This window comes from Podarcis erhardii (genome assembly GCF_964252035.2).
Source record: "Podarcis erhardii genome assembly, chromosome: 3".
Classification (NCBI taxonomy): Eukaryota; Metazoa; Chordata; class Lepidosauria; order Squamata; family Lacertidae; genus Podarcis; species Podarcis erhardii.
Genome location: NC_138507.1, coordinates 29266454 through 29282943, shown reverse-complemented (window position 1 = coordinate 29282943; position 16490 = coordinate 29266454). Strand labels below are relative to the sequence as shown.

Genomic DNA, 16490 nt, shown 5'->3' with positions numbered 1-16490 from the left:
TTGAAAAGCTGTATGATCAGCAAAGGGAAATTACTTTTTCGTAAAGGAGTAATGCATAAATATCCCAAAAGCTAACTATGAAGTTGCATGTTTAATTTCAGAAACGGATAACTCTTGTAAGGTCTGCTGTCGAGACAAGGATGGGAGATGCAGCCCAACTGTTGATGACAACCGGAATTTCCTGTATTTGAGGAAAGGAAAGCCATGCACTGTGGGATTCTGTGACATGAATGTGAGTGTATACAGGGTTAGGATAATATTTTTCACCACCTCAAAGCATATTGGCGCAAAATCAGAAAATAGATCACTGTGAAATTTTGTTCTTGTCGCATCATGTCCTAAAATTGGTCCCAGAGCAAAACCAAAATGGTCAGCTTAACACTGTTGCTGTGGTTTTTGCATCATTTGCCTATTTTCTGGTTCTTCCCTCTATCCATCTACCCTTCCCCCCTTTCTCTTTATATCCATAGAACCACTCAAGTAGTTTCATATACCATATGGGACTTTAGGCAGATTTTTGAGCAGTTTGTGTTTATTTAAACTGGCCACCTAGAGCAAAGTGTCCAGTTAACACCCATTGATACTACTTAATTTCCTAAACAACGGTGTGAATCTGCTCACTAAACAGTGTTAGTTTTACAGCTAAATAGAACATGATTTACTGTGTGTCATTTCTATTACCAGGTTTTGCATTTCTGTTGCACTGTGTACATTTTGCATTTTCTTTTCTTTTTTTAAGCTATGGAGGGAAATGTATTTAAAATATTCTCATATAGGGTCTCTTGTGACCAGTACCCATAACAGTTTGTTAGATTAAGTATCGGAATATAAGAAGCTGCGCACTGGGCTATTCATCTTTTCTTCCCCCTGCCAACCATGTAAACTCCATCCTCACAAAAAAGAAATACTCAAATACTGATAGATATTGAGTAGACTGTAATACTTGCTTTTCAACACCTATGCTTTGTTGGTAGACTATAAATATTCATATTTGGGAAATAATCAAATTGGTTCCTTGTTTGCTTAGAAAATCTTTCTCTTAACTCAGTATACCTGGCAGAGGCAAATATGTTGGTAAAATTTAATTTAAATTTGAAAAACCACTGTTTTTTATGCATTATGATCTACTGTTCAAAGAAGACAAAATTACTTTTGGTTATGCCTAAATTTGGCCTTCAGATTCCAGCCAGAGTGTTCCACCCACACAATATTCCTTGCCCTTTCCTCCCAATGTGACACATGGCTGGTGGTCTTGGTCACACATGTATTGAGCGCATAGTCATTTCATCAGGAGAAGAAAAGCCCCTTTTAAAGAAAGCTCTGTATTTCTGCTCATGCCCAGCTGCAGTCTTAATTCACATCACATATTTTCCTTCCAGAAGCTTCTTCAGTGTTACAATAGCATTGTCAAAACAAATTCACTCTGTAAGTTCCTACCAATTCATGCTGTGGTTTGAGACAAAATATTAGGTGATAATTGACACCCAAGCACATAAAGGGGCTTCCTCCCAATCTTTACATACCCTTAAACCATAACTCATTCTCTCAAGATAGAATGACTGAAATTTACATTGCATAAAATGGCTTTCTAAGAAACATTATGTCTTGCAGGGTAAATGTGAGAAGCGCGTGCAGGATGTGATTGAGCGGCTTTGGGTTTTCATTGAGCAGCTAAGCATCAATACGCTAGGTAAGCTTCCCTTGAAATCCATAAACCTGTTCTTAACCTTGCTGTTCTGCATTCAGTGCCTTTATCTTTTGATTTCAGAATGTGAGCATTGAAAGCAGGTGTTTTGATCACTGATTTTGATGTCCCCACAGGTAGTGGTACTTAATGTTGTTTTGTAAGTGGTAGCAGGAAAGTGCAAGACTGTACTTCAAGGTGTGTCTGAAGATCATAAGTTGCCAAGCTGAGAAGATGCTTCTGGCCTCATGATCAAATCTAATGAAAGTGGGTGCAATACAACTTGTATGGCAGTACAAAGCATATTGCTGAATACTTAAGTGACCTTGATAACACAACACGAACACAGGTCATCTTTGCATATTGTAGTTGAACTGTGTAGCCCATTCTGCTTTAAGGTTTATTTTCTAGGCACGTATATGTTGAGTAGAAGAAATCAAGCATTGCCTTGCTTGGGTCAGGCTGGGATCTGTTTGGTGAGAGTTTGCTAGCAGAGCATGAAGGAGATGGCTGTCACGGGGGGGGGGGGGGTAATCCTTCCACGGCAAATTTGGACACAAGAGTTCAAATTTGCCTATCTTGGCAAACAGTTGTTGATGGGCCTGAAATTGTCTTTAAAAAAATTAAAAGCTACCTAAACCAATGGTAGCCGCCACCACCACATCTTGTGACCACAAATGACTGAATTGATGTGTACATGCAATGCACTTGTTCAGTGTGGCATACTCCACTCTTTCAGCCAGCTGTGCTTTACTCCCGAACACTCCATTCCATTCCATTGGACTGTGTTTGAGGGGTGGTTCCCTCCTGTTTGTTTCTGTATTCTTTTATTTCTGAAAACCTTGGGGCTCCTCCAAGTCTTCTGATATCATCTCAGTGGCTACATAAAGAAGCAGCTTGGAGACTGAGTTCACTATTAGCATAGAGGGAATCAATAACTCCCCCCCCCCCAATCTTGAACTTGCTAGTAATCAATTTCATTGGGTGATGCTGGGTCCTGGTACTAGGGGAGGGACACTTTATTCCATGCTTCTATAATGCTCAGATTGAAAACAAATCTTCAGCTTATAAAAGCACAGAATAAAATGTCAATGAAAGAACTCCCTCCCATAGTATGAGGAACCCAGCATCACCCGATGAAATTGATTACTAGCAAGTTAAAGTATATTTTACATTTGTGGAGATAAAGCTCATCAATTGGTTTAGCTGAGTTATTTATTAAATGCTTATTTCATGCCGGCAGCATGCTTATGGCACTGTACAGATTAAAATACTTAGAATGTTAGATCCAATACTGATATGGTGAAGACAATTTGGTCACACTTAATTGATTTCTGCATGTTTAGTTAAGAAAAGAATTCAGAGTAGTCTCTGAGAATGAAACTATCAGCTGGTTTAAGTCACAGAAAGGAAACACATTGTAGAATCTCTTTCACTAAAGTTATGTAAAAACATTTTTTAAGGCCAGTTAACTTGCTTGTGTCTAACTTGTTTCCCCTTCAGCACAGGTAAAGTAGATTTCCAGAGTTACAATCCTACTATTTGAAAGATGGCAGGTAATAAGATAAATGGCAGTAAAAAAGATCAATTGTTGTAGGGCAGAATTGAAATAGTTTTAATTAAAAACAAGAACACCCACAGAAGTCTTGGAGAACTAAGAGAGCGCTCACTTGCAATTCCACAACATTGGGAAATACAGTAACATTTAAACAGTTTGAAGATAAACCATTATATCCAACTAAGTCATAATCAGCTAGACTCATGAACATTTTCTTAGGTTTTTAAATTCATTCTGATCAACTTTAGTCCATTTCAGTGGGTCTACTCTGATTTAAAAACAAGCCATTTAGAGTTGTATCTACTGATCAAATTATATGATCCTGTGACAGCAGATGAACTAGCTACCACTTGAAAAATATTTGTAGAATTCTTAACACTGGACCCAAATATATTTTGTCTGCCTCTGAAATTGGGTGTATCTCTTCTTTTACAGGAAAATTTTTAGCAGACAACATAGTAGGATCTGTGCTTGTATTCTCCTTAATATTTTGGATTCCTCTAAGCATTCTTGTACACTGTGTGGTAAGTTTCAATTACAAACCTCATGAAACAGATGCCTTTAAGTGTGGGCAGAAATTAAAGAGAGGTGTTTATATTTTGCTTCATTTATTAAACACAATGTGCAGGTGAATATACTTGAGCTTTACTCATGATAGTGGGTAGTTAAACATTTAGGGAAAGTTCTACCCTGAAGTTAATTGGAGTGGGTGGGTGGGTGTCTTCCATAGCTGACTTGTTACATTTCCCTCTTTTTAATAGGACAAGAAGCTGGATAGGCAGTATGAAGAGAACACCAAATCTCTGTTTGGCCCCAGTGTAAGTTTGCTTTTTGCTGAATAATGTTTTCAGTATCCTATTTGTTACAAAACAGATGTGACAGGCTTGCAGCGACTTCTCAGTACTGAGAACTATTCATGATGCAGTTACAGATAGGTACTGGAAGGAATTTTTTGTTTTGTCTATTCATGATGGTTAGGATGAACAAATTTCCATGGAATAAATGTATCTTCCAGAAGTTGATACACTTTTGGTAAACCATGCTGGAGGTTTTGTAGAATTGTGGTATATACATCTTTTCGTTTTTAAGTCATGAACTTGCTTTCTGTTCAGCTGAATGCTCCAATTTTGTAGTACTAGGAATTCCTGTTTCCAGGGCATTTACACTTGTCTACTCTCATTATTTGGATTCTACTTTATTTGAATCGGCTACCGTTATTGATAGATGGAAAGTTCCGAGCACCAAAACATCTATACCCCATACTCCTCCAACATGTTAAAAAAATATTGAAGAAATGAAACTAAAGTTACTTCAAGATCCTACAGTTCATAGTAAATCAAAATTATTAAAGTGACTTGATCCTCTGCCACTATTGATACCAGGATTTGTATCTGCCAGAATTCTGGTAGTGCTAGTCAGTCTTCTGCCATCTGTGTTGAATCTTAGTACTGCCTGGTAGCCACCTTAGCTACAGAGCATTTGTGGACAGCTTGCCCAGAGATTGAAGAGGTCTGGCACTGTGTTTTCGGCCACCAGTATTGTTCCATAACTGTGCTGCTTGTTTGTGTCCTTGCAGAACGTTGAGATGTTGAGCAGCATGGATTCGGCCTCTGTTCGAATTATCAAGCCGCCTCCTGCTGTACCATCGACTAGCCGGCTCCAGCCCCTGCAGCCTATTGCACCAGTCTCTGTGGCAGCAGTGGTTCCGAAACTGGACCATCAAAGAATGGACACCATTCAAGAGGATCCTAGTACAGACTCTCACATGGAGGATGATGATTGCTTTGATAAGGTTCCTTTCCCGAACAACAGCACAACTGCCAAGTCATTTGAGGATCTTACAGATCATCCTGTCACAAGGAGTGAGAAAGCATCGTCCTTCAAACTGCAACGGCAACACAGAGTGGACAGCAAAGAAACAGAATGCTAGTCTCTAGCTGCCTTTGGAGCTGTTGGCTCTGATGTGCAAAAATCATGTTCAATTTGATGAACTAAAGCCATTTCATTATAGAAATATCTTGTATGTGTATATATTGTATTGAAAAACAGAAACAAGGAAGTGACCTACTGCAGATGCTGGCCATGTGTATGATCTTCTTTAGTTTCAGTGTGAGTGCTATGTACACACAGACTCAAGTGTACTGAAACTTTTTGAATTTTTTCCCTTGTAGTCTTGATTTGAACATTTCCTTCAGCCTGTGGCATAGAGGCATAATCTGCCAATACCATTGTTTCTTCGTATTTTTATAATGTGCCTTTTTGTAGTTGAACAGCACTGCAAATTTTTTAGAATACAGAAGCCCCAATATGTAATGATTTACCTTCTTGTATTTCAGCATTCAGCAGTATTTTTCTTTTAAGATGGAAAAATGAGGTGAACATTTTAAATTAAGAAAGACTTATGGGGGGGGGGTTAAGGTAACGCAGCAAATCTGATAAATGTTTTGATGGTCGTTTGAAACAGGACTTTTAATTATGCAATTTTTGACCAGAAGCTAGTAGAGACCTAAGCAATGTTTAAAGTTCCATTTATTTCAGCAGGGCTTTAAGGGCACATGACAATGTCATGGATGATGGCCTTTTTCTACAAAACCAAGTGGGTAAAAATGTGCATTGAAACTTTACTCCTTCAGCTGTGTGGGGAGGTAATTTTATTCTAGCAAATTGCTGCCTGCCAAAATTTGATTAAAAATAGTGCTGATTGTGGCTTTCGTGTGATACAAATCTAAAAAGGAGATGTCATGAAAGCATATAGATGTGTAATGAATACAGTTTTTTGCTTGTTTGAGGGGGTGAGGTCCAAACAGAGTTCCTGTCCCCCTCCCCAAGCAGCCTGTCACATATATGGATGGTTTGGACGCCTCCCGAGATCTGTAAGCAGTAACACCTTCATGTTGGTTGCTGAATTCATGTGGTCACTTCCTACCCTTTCTTATAGTTGGGGGTGGTGTTGAGACCCTGCAAAGTTTTTTTTCCTTATAAATTGGCAGGAGATTGATTTCAATATTGGGGCCTGTGTCTACAGAAATGCATGGACCGAAAAAAAGTGGTGTTACTGCTTAAATAACTATTTTGCAAACATAATCATGTCCTACATTAATTTGTGTAAAATGTACACATTTAATAGCTGCATCAAAAGCCAACAAAGTATAAAAAAAAATAATCCTCAGTTATGAAAGACTTGTATTTTTTCATATCTGATCAACCAAACCTGTGACAAATGTGTCTTTTTCATGGATATTTGTTACACTAATACTTGAACTTGTGCCCTTTTGGTATTTGTATCTATAGTCTGATTTTAGATATCTTACTTAGCAGTAAAATTTTGTGTGAGAAGTGAACTCCCAATACAATGTAATAAAGTGATTTTTATACCTCTCCTTAAAAGCGCTGTGTGCAAGCTGACTTCTCTTTGTAGTAAATGCACCTTCTGTAGAGGTGTGATTTAATCAAAGGTATATTACCATGATTGCCTGTAATAAACAAAGAATGGATTAGTTACGAGTTCAGGTACGGTTCTTCCCTTTTTATTGCATTCTGAAATTGACTAGGATGAAGTATTTCATTTTAGTAGTTTGGTTAACACCAGCATTTTGTATGCTAAAGATAAGCAACCGAAATAGGATTTTGGCACTGCCACAACTTAATGTTATCTGCCATTTTTCAATAAAATCCCACTAAATTATTTCAGTTCCAAGATTTAAGTGATGGCTATTGCCAAAGTTTTTTATGAAGTGGGATTAATGTTGGTTTGCACATTAAACTTTTAATTAGACACTGGCCCAATTTGGCAGTCACATTAAATCATAAAGCATGATAGGAACAAGTCACAGCAGACACTGAGCTCTTATGCTCTCCCCTTGCCCTGACCCATATTGTCCAGTATCTGCAAGGAGTTCAGAATTTAATTTTTTGCTCTACTGCTTATGTCAACAGTAACCACAATTTTGTTAGTTTGGACAATGTAAGTTGTGCTTAAGCAAAAATAGAAAGAAGAGCTTCTGAACTCCTCATGGCTGAACTAAAGCATCAAGTGGAGCCCCTGTCAGGAAAACATGCTAAACTGTGGTTTAGCATGATGTCTGAACACAGCCACTAGGAAGCTGTCAGCTCAGAGAGCCTCTCTAGTTACATTTAATTACAGCAACACCTTTCAACCCTCTTTTAGGCTGTATCTCACTTCCTTTATTTGTCTAGCAAAAGAGCAACACCGCTGAAAACAGAAGTCTGTAACTACTACCATGCCTTGATCTCATTTCTCTGAATAAAATAGCCACTTGCAGTCAGAAAATACATAGATAGGGCAATGATATCCAACAGTATGCAACCAAAGAGCACAAAGGGAAGAGCTGAAGGCGGCAATCCAGCCTTTAAGCAAATATGTGGGTTTCTGGGAAATGGTTGCTTGCCTTAAATAAACTGATACCTGTATTTTATAACTAGAAATATTCACTAATCTTACATGCTGCATAAAATATCTCAAAAGTTTTTTGAATAGCCAAAGGCAGTTGAGTTTCAATATCTGAATAGGAGAAAAACATCAAAGAACACAGTGTGGCATGAGTGTTCCAGACAAACTCAAAACTTACTTTTTGTTTTCCAATTGAATTTTTATTGAAATATGACAAAATATAAACTTCCCTTAATCTAAAGAATGTAAGAAATGAATTTCTTGAAAACTAGTAAACCTGGAAGGCAAGTTCTTAAGTTTATGTGCTGCCTGGAGATAGTAATCTGAAATTACGGTAATTACAACTTACAATTCAGTTCTAGTGATCAACTTGACCAGGGGTTGGCAACCTAAGACCCATGGGCTGGAAGCAGCCCACGAAGACTGTTTAACCGGCCCATGAGCCACCCCCAAACTGAGCCACCTGTTCGGTGAGCGAGTCCCCCCGTGCTGCACTAAACAGGCACAGCGGGGGACTCTCTTCCGTGGCTCCGGAAATTGCTTCTGCACAGACACTGAAAATCACTTCTGCGCAGGCACGGTTTTCAGCATCTGAGCATGCGCAGAAGCGATTTCCAGCACCACGAACATGCGCAGACGCGATTTCCGGCGTTGCACTGAATCTCCGCAGGAGTGATCCGGTCCATGCCAGGTAAGCCTTGCTGACTCCTGAACTTGACATTCAACCTGCTCATCTGCTATGGGCATAGGTACAGTTCCACCAGCCTCCAGCTGTGGAGTGATGCTAGTGTTGCTCTCCCCATCCTACCCACTAATGTCAGTGAACTTCCTGCTGGGAAGAAGCTGAGATGACCTATGATCCAGAGCTGGTTCCACTGCTATGACTTAAGAGACATCAGCTCCAATTGCTATGCCAGCTCCAGGCTTCTACCTGCCTCATGTCCTGGCTGGTGTGAACCTTGGGACTGAATATGGGAGTGGCTCTGCTGCCAAAAGTCTGGGGGAAAAGCTGGTCACAATAAAAAGAGCATATAAACTACTTGTGGCGTTATTTTTGTAGGAAAGTTTGAGACAGTAAACACAAGTAGCTCAATGTCAATAGGAGTTCAAATAATATTAGCTAAAACACAAAATATTGTGTTAAGCAGCTTATAAATGATACAGTTACTATGGAATTACTCAGCTTCAAGTTCAGTTGGTCACTGCAATTACTGGATTGTTTAAATATGCTTTAAGTATAGCTTGAGGTGCTGCTACAGCTTAATGCCACTGTTTAATTAGGAGGAAAAAGTAAAATGATTCAGACAATCTAAAAATATAGGAAAAAATATTTTGTATTTTTAAAGATACCTGCTGTTTTCTCTCCAGCAGCCACTGTTTTATAACTTTTATAAATCATGAAGATTCCCCTGCAGGCTAGCTTCAGGGTTGAGATGATCTACATCACGCCAGTAGGGAAGCATTACAGGGAGTGCTGATGTTCTTTGTTCCAGGAGTGACCAAAGCTGGTTTGCTAGAAAATTGTTTCCTTCTGCTGATAAATGAAGTCCATCGGAGAGGTAGCAGCCAAAGTCCTAAAACGGAAGTTTTCAAAAGATACAACAAACTAGTCTGGTGACTTTTTAGAAGGAAATGAAAGCCAAACACATTTAAGCAAGCTACTACTGTTTTACAGAACCACGGCATGGGCCCTTTGAATCAACCTTTGCTTCAGCTTAATGAGTGTCCCAAATTGACACATTGTTTCTAATGACATTCTAAAAACTCACTATTAAAATGTCTAGAGATTGGTTTGGTTGTAAGTTGCTTTGGGTTGTCTTGCCCAACATAAAGCAACCAACAAATCCAATAAATAAATAAATAAAAAGGGTCATACCTGGTTATTTTTTTGCATAAGTGTCCACAGATCAATGATGGAAGTGCCACAATCACTGGCTACTTTAACACATGCCTTGGCATATTCTCCTGTGGTAGAGTTGAGGCGGTTTAATTTTTCACCTGTTGAGAATTGGGGGTTGGCAGGGAGGGGGCAAGGTCAACAAAAGGAGGGCTTTAGATTTTTGCTTCTTGCTTTGATAGCACAATTATGATTTAAATCCACATCCAAATATAATTTGAATATGGCTTCAAGGATCCATATGCCTAATTGCATGTCAATATGAACACTTGCTAGGGTAAGTCAGGTTGCTGAAGTAATATCTGAGCTTTTCATGTGGGCAACTTTGCTCCCATTTTGGTCTGACCTATGTTTGCTTTTATACATCTTCTGAAATTTTAATTGTTTATTGTGATTTCTGCTGTGCAATGACTTGATGTTATATATTATGATTCAATGTACCTTGAACACTCCATGTATAATTAGAAAGTTGGAGTAGAAATAAACTCAAGTGTGGAAAGGACCCACAGCAGTTTACCCTTAGCTATGGGTACCAAAACCAAGCCCTCCCTGCCTGCATTTCCCCTTGGAAAACACACTCCAGCTGCTTGAAAAAAGTCTCCAGTGGCTCCACAAGATGCTTTTAGCAAACCTAAAACCTTCTTGGGAGAGGGCAAGGAAGGGACATGGTGGGCTGGGCAGCGAGGCCCCAAGGATTTTTAGTTTTCCACCCCTGGAAACCCAGTACACAGCAAAATATTTTTGTTCACATACCTACTGCTGGATGATGGCTTTTGTTTTTTTAAAATAATCAGATCTACATCCACAATGCCGCATGTTTTCATTCTTATTTTGATGGTGTTGGATGCACACACACTTCAATTTAGTGAGGTGTGGATGATGGAACAAAGTTGGCAGAGACCACGTGAGCAGGCTAGTGAAAATTAACTTATAGCACTTCCCAATTGCCACAATACTAAAAATGTGTTAAGTCTATTTTCTTGCTGTACAGAAGCATCAGCTAATCAAGACATTTTGCTTTGCTTCTATAGCATTTTAATCATAGCATAGCAGTTCTATGATCACACAGCAATGGCCACCAGTTGTCACTTAAGACAGTTACTTCCTATAGAACATGTAATAGGCTGACCACTAGAGAGTTCAGAGCTTAGGTACACTATTTTCTTTTCTTAATCCAAAATGAGAGGAGATAAAAACTCTCTTACCTTTGGCAATGCACTCTTTTTCCCAAGCTGCTTCATGCAGAGGTGGTGGCGTCACCAAAATTACTTTATCCTCTGTAATGTCCACAGACTTTAGGTATTGTATCATACTTTTCAAATTGTCAGCGTACTCATCCAGTGGCACATGCTGTTTAGGGTTCACATCTGTTCAGGCATGATAGTTTACATTTAGGTAAGATGGATCACATTACCTTCCCACCTGCATTGCTCTAATGGGCAATTGATAAACCAATTATATGTTTACATTACATCAAGCTGCAGAAGAGGAAGGGGAAGAAGGGATGCAGGACCAACACCAGCTCTGCAGAGAAGCCAGGCTCCTTCCTCCAACAACTATTTCCTGCCAGCAGCCATTACATCGGGTTTCAATAGAGAAAGGGAAGGGAGGTGGGGTCACTCCATTGGTGTAGCTGAAACCAACAACTTTTGGGCTCCTCCTGGCCAATCTGTGACTAAGATGTTATAACCTGAGGGTGCTTATCTTCTCCCTCTTAACCCATTTTCCTTTTATGTTGCGTCTTTTTTAAGATTGTAAGCCTGAGGGCAAGGACTGTACTTTTGTGTAGATATATTTAAGTCACTCTGACAACTTGTTAATTTAAAAAAAAAATTTTTTTTTGCTATGGAGTGGAATAGAGACAATTTGAATAAATAAATACTGAGCCGGGGTTATTGAGACAAGACAAGAAATACGATAAATTATCACTTTAAGCAAATGTAATTCTACTTTTGCTTACAAATATTACACTATTAGTTAGAGGGAGATGAACTGAATAGGCACAAACTACATGCAGAGACAGCACAGCCCTGTTCTCTTCCTACACACACGCACAAACACAGGCAGAATGTAGAGGGAGATTTGCAGTCATGAGTGCCTCTCATTGTTCTACCCAGCTCTCCCTCTCACCTTGGTACAAGCAATCCTAGAATCAACAGTGCCTGCAGAAGCGGGACAGGTGTGCACTCAGTAGATATCCAACACCTACAGTCCACTAATGTCCGTGGTTTTATCTTGTGCTCAATTCCCTTCTTGTCATCAAAGCATAAGAGCCCTGCTAGCTCAGGACAAGAGCTCATCTAGTTCAGCATTCTGTTCTTACCGTGGCCAACCAGATGCCTATGACAGGCCAAGCAGGACCTGAGTACAATGGCATTCTTGGGATGCCACCATGGCTAGCAGCTGCTGATAACTCAACATTGCCCACACTCCTGGCATCAGTAACTGCAAGCTGTGCAGTGCTCACATGGCATGGGTTGCCCTTTTAAACCATAATTAAATGTGTCTGCTTAGTCCCACTTTCCAATGCTCTAGTTTACCACTCAAGCACTGAGCTAAGTGTATAGGAAGCTACCAGTGTTACAAGGCCTGGAATTTGCCGTATGTTTGGCCATAGAAACAAATAAATGCAAAATTCATTGTTGCTTTACTTAGTATTTTATTTCTATGCTGCTCAGAAAATATATTTTTTATTGAAAGGTAGCACATAAACCCTTAAAAAATACGTTTAAAAATAAAGTGTTTGAAATGCTAACTCTCAAATATCTGAAATTACATGCCTACTCTACTGCAACCTGATGAACCATTCTGGAAAAAAAGAATGGGAAGGGGAGAGTAAAACTATACTGCACCTTTTAAAGCACCATCATTGGCTCCAAAGAAGACAGTTACAGCAACAGTGTTCTTAGCATCAGAATCTTTGCTGATCAATCTTGGCAGAGCAATTTTTGCCCACCTTGTGTTATAGCCAGAGAGTCCGCGATTCAGAACATCACATTTTCTAAAAGGAGTATATATGGAAAGAAGTGTCATCCCGTAATAATACCATGCTCTGAATGTGGAAGACTAGTTAGCCACCTGCACAAGTATCTACTTTCTTTTCCTCCACTCCTCACAGTAAACTATATTTCACAATGTTAAAACAGAGTACCCTATTTTCACAGCATGTGTGTGCACTTGTGTATCTACAGGCAGAATTCTCTCACATTTCCTGATTTATGTGATTGCAGGCTTTGTTTGCATTATCTTCCTTTTAGTATTAAGCAATTGCTTCTTAAAAACCGAGGCTTTACATTTTCAGTAAATGTTTCCAATAAACTTCAGAATTAAGAAGTAAAAGAACAAAATTATCAGGGGTTTTGATGTTATGCATCAAACAAATGAAGGTCCTCAAAAGAATAATTATTTTCAGATTATCTTCCTAAACACCTGAGATATTTCATTTTTAAGCCCAGCTGAAACACAACATTAACTATGTCTTACCTAGCCAAGCGGTGAGCAAGTGAGGCTCCCCATCCATTTTCTTGGAAGGAAAACTAAACAAGAGGAAAGTAATGAATATTTAAGAAAATTAATTTAAGTCGCACGTCAATGGACCAAATAATGCATTTCTGCCTACTCTCCCCAGCGTTCTGGTCCCTGTGGTGCTGTTGCTCTATCATCACGCCACAGACAAGTCGTGCTTGCTGTTAAAACAAGATACTGTATTTTTCCGTGTATAAGACATGGGGTTTTTTTTTACCAAAAAATTAGGTTTAAAATTGGGGCTCATCTTATACACAAGTATTTTCTTAATTTGGAGTCCCCAAAATTGGGGGCGTCTTATACATGGGGGCATCTTATACACAGAAAAATATGGTACATCAGCTGAGGCTAACTGCTAGGACGCAGTACCACTTCTTACCGGGTAACTTGCTGCTCTAGCATTGCTCCCAAGGCACTAAATAGATACATACATTAAAGAAAGAAAGAAAGAAAGAAAGAAAGAAAGAAAGAAAGAAAGAAAGAAAGGCCAATTAATGCAGTCAACAGAACCAAGCAGCAAAACCTTTCTTGAACCCTCCCACGTGTGCAGCTTTGCATGTTTCAAAAAGCTTTAGCCCAGGCTTCACCCTACAGCACTACCTTTCCTCCACCCTCCTATTCCTTTTTTCCTTGTGTGTTGCACAATTTTAAATGGTAAGGGACCCTTTTAACACCAATTTCTGCAAACAGCTCAGTGGGGGGTGAGGCGAGAGAGGGGAGATTTAGAATGCAAATAAGTAAATAATGAACGAATGATAGGAGGAATGCAGAAAATGATTGCTCCTTTCCATGGAGGAACATTCAAAAAATCTTTGTGTTCGTATGCCAATTTTGTAAATTATGAGAGTAAAGACAGATGAAGGGCAGGGGGTCTGGCAACAGCAACCCGTTATTAACAACACCATGGTTGCTTTTGCACGGTGCCACTGCTTGGAGAGTTTAGAGGACGCCCCGCTTATCTTTACCTGCACTGCAGTGGCAAGAGAAGAGGCCTCAACTTTGAGCCAGCCCTGGGCAGTTGCCATTGTATTAAACTAGCATTTCGAAAACAGATGCCCCAGTCCACCAAGGCTGAATCCGCATACAGTGGTACCTTGGCTTACGAACTTAATCCATTCTGGAAGTCTGTTCTGAAACCGAAACTGTTCTTAAACTGAGGCGCGCTTTCCGTAATGAGGCCTCCGGCCGCCGGTGTCCTTCCACCGTTCGGATTCCGTTCTTAGACAGAGGTAAAGTTCTCAAACTGGGACATGACTTCCGGTTTTGCAGAGTTCGTAAACTGAATCGTTCTTAAACCGGAATGTTCTTAAACCGAGGTACCACTGTACAAGCAGCAGGCTTCACTGTGTCTGCCTTTTAAATTCCACTTGCTAAACCATTTCAGATGTGGCTCCCAGCCTCTCACACTCAGCTTGGCCTTCAATGGCACTTTGGGGCACCAGGTAAAAATGTACCTCCCCCCCTCCCACCACGTTTTATTGGATGAAGACCAGTAACATTGCTTGGTGTTAACTGCAGCTGCTGAAACTTTCTGCAGCTGCTATTGCATGTGTTAACACACTGCATGCGTTCTTGCCAAATTTTGTGCAAAAATGCGTACTTGTGATTTTAAATCCTGTTAAGTTGTTCTGCAACCTTTTTGCAGGACGAGCAACTAACAACAACGATGATGATGATGATGATGATAATGTTATAAGAAAAAAAATCTGCTCCCTTTCCCTTATGGGGTATTCACATAGAGTCCTTAAGTGGGTTCCCTATCCGTAGGAAAAAGAGGCCAAGCAGAGTATATTGAGAAGCAAAGCGGCTAGTAAGCCTGATCTTTATTAAAGGAACTGTTGCAACAGGGTCCCCACTCACCACACAAAGGAGGGAGGAGAACCCTTATATAGACTTTTGGTATTGCCTACCCTGTAGCCCAAGTCCACCCTGCTAAAACATCATACATCATACATACATCACAGAAAGAAGGGGTCTACAGCAGAAATCCTACCTGCCAGGATACCTGACAGTGGTCACTGATGGCCGTACCTGGGCAGTCTGGCCATTCTTTTGTGATGGTCAATACTTTAGCTCCTGAGTCCAGGTCACAGGCTTACTTTAAAAAGGTAAAGGACCCCTGACAGTTAAGTCCAGTCGCGAACGACTCTGGGGTTGCAACGCTCATCTCGCTTTATTGGCCAAGGGAGCCGGTGTTTGTCCACAGAGAATTTTCCGGGTCATGTGGCCAGCATGACTAAGCCGCTTCTGGCGAAACCAGAGCAGTGCATGGAAATGCCGTTTACCTTCCCACCGGAGCAGTACCTATTTATCTAGTTGCACTCTGAAGTGCTTTTGAACTGCTTGGTGGGCAGGAGCAGGGACTGAGCAACGGGAGCTCACCCCGTCACGGGGATTCAAACTGACGACCTTCCGATTGGCAAGTCCTAGGCTCAGTGGTTTAAACCACAGGGCCACCTGCGTCCCTTTAGTCATACACAAATACACCCTTAAGACAGGCTCACTTTATTCATGCACAGATATGCCCTTAAGACAGGATTTGCAAGCCAAAAGACAATAGGAAGGCTTTCCCCATTTGCTTTCCTTACTGCAGAGGAGTATTTGAGGTCATTGGGAGTGTCAACATGGCTTCAGGATTGCTCTCCCATACTATTTCAGACACATGGTTCATATATATTTAGATAGGTGTGCATTTATGAATATTTATTCTATATTTGAAACCTCAAAATTATTGTAACAACAATGCTGAGATGACGACGACAACAACAACAAAGGCGATTTCCCCACCCCAGACCCCACTTCTGTGTCTGCACAAAAACCAAACCAGCTTCCCTGCCCGCTCTCCTCCCTCCTTACAATTCTGCTTCTCAATGGCTCGTAAGCGGGTGGCGGGTGGGAACACGGGGGGGGGGGAGCAGAAGTGGGGTAGGACAAGGCCCTACGGCGAGGCGTCAGGGGCGACGCTGTGAGTAAGAGCAGCCGAAGGCCCCTTGAGTAAGAGCAGAGGAGGAGGAGGAGAAGCCACCCCTCGGGAGAATTACCTCAGTGATGGAGTCTCCGAAGAGGATGACCCTCGGTGGGGACCACCGCAGCAGCCGCCTCCCGCAGGCCTGGGCCTCAGAGAGGGCCATGAGAGTCGGTCGTCTGGGCGGCGGGCCGCTCTTGAGGCCGCTCTTTGCAGCGCTTGCCTTCCGCTCCGCTGAGCTGAGGAGGAGCCGCCGCCGCCGCCGACAGAGGGGCTTTAGGCGAGGCTGCCGCTTTGCCCGCCGGCATTCAAAGGGGAAGTGGGGCGCGCGCGTGGAGGCCTCTCCCTCCGCCTCTCCTGGGCCGGGTTATAGCGAAGGTGGAATAAAAAACCTGAAGGCCAACCCGACGCACCTGGGGAGCCCCACACCTGCAGCAGCAGCAGCACACG

General features: G+C 41.1%; 2 protein-coding genes across 3 annotated transcripts in view; one reads left to right on the top strand and one right to left on the bottom strand.

The window, feature by feature from the left end:
* ADAM17 (ADAM metallopeptidase domain 17) overlaps positions 1–6629 on the top strand; it is a 25330-nt gene extending 18701 nt beyond the window's left edge. For both annotated transcript variants that reach the window (XM_081856988.1, XM_081856987.1), the window contains exons 15-19: positions 102–232; positions 1612–1690; positions 3678–3766; positions 4004–4060; positions 4819–6629. In XM_081856988.1, the coding sequence (XP_081713114.1) occupies positions 102–232; positions 1612–1690; positions 3678–3766; positions 4004–4060; positions 4819–5172 (710 nt within the window). In that variant the 3' untranslated portion in view covers positions 5173–6629. The remainder of the gene's footprint in view (positions 1–101; positions 233–1611; positions 1691–3677; positions 3767–4003; positions 4061–4818) is intronic.
* On the bottom strand, positions 5408–16490 carry IAH1 (isoamyl acetate hydrolyzing esterase 1 (putative)). The gene is given in 8 exon segments (XM_081857400.1): positions 5408–6715; positions 9004–9227; positions 9530–9651; positions 10756–10917; positions 12403–12551; positions 13034–13086; positions 16117–16231; positions 16233–16490. Coding segments are annotated over 7 exon segments (903 nt in total). The 5' UTR covers positions 16349–16490; the 3' UTR covers positions 5408–6715; positions 9004–9041.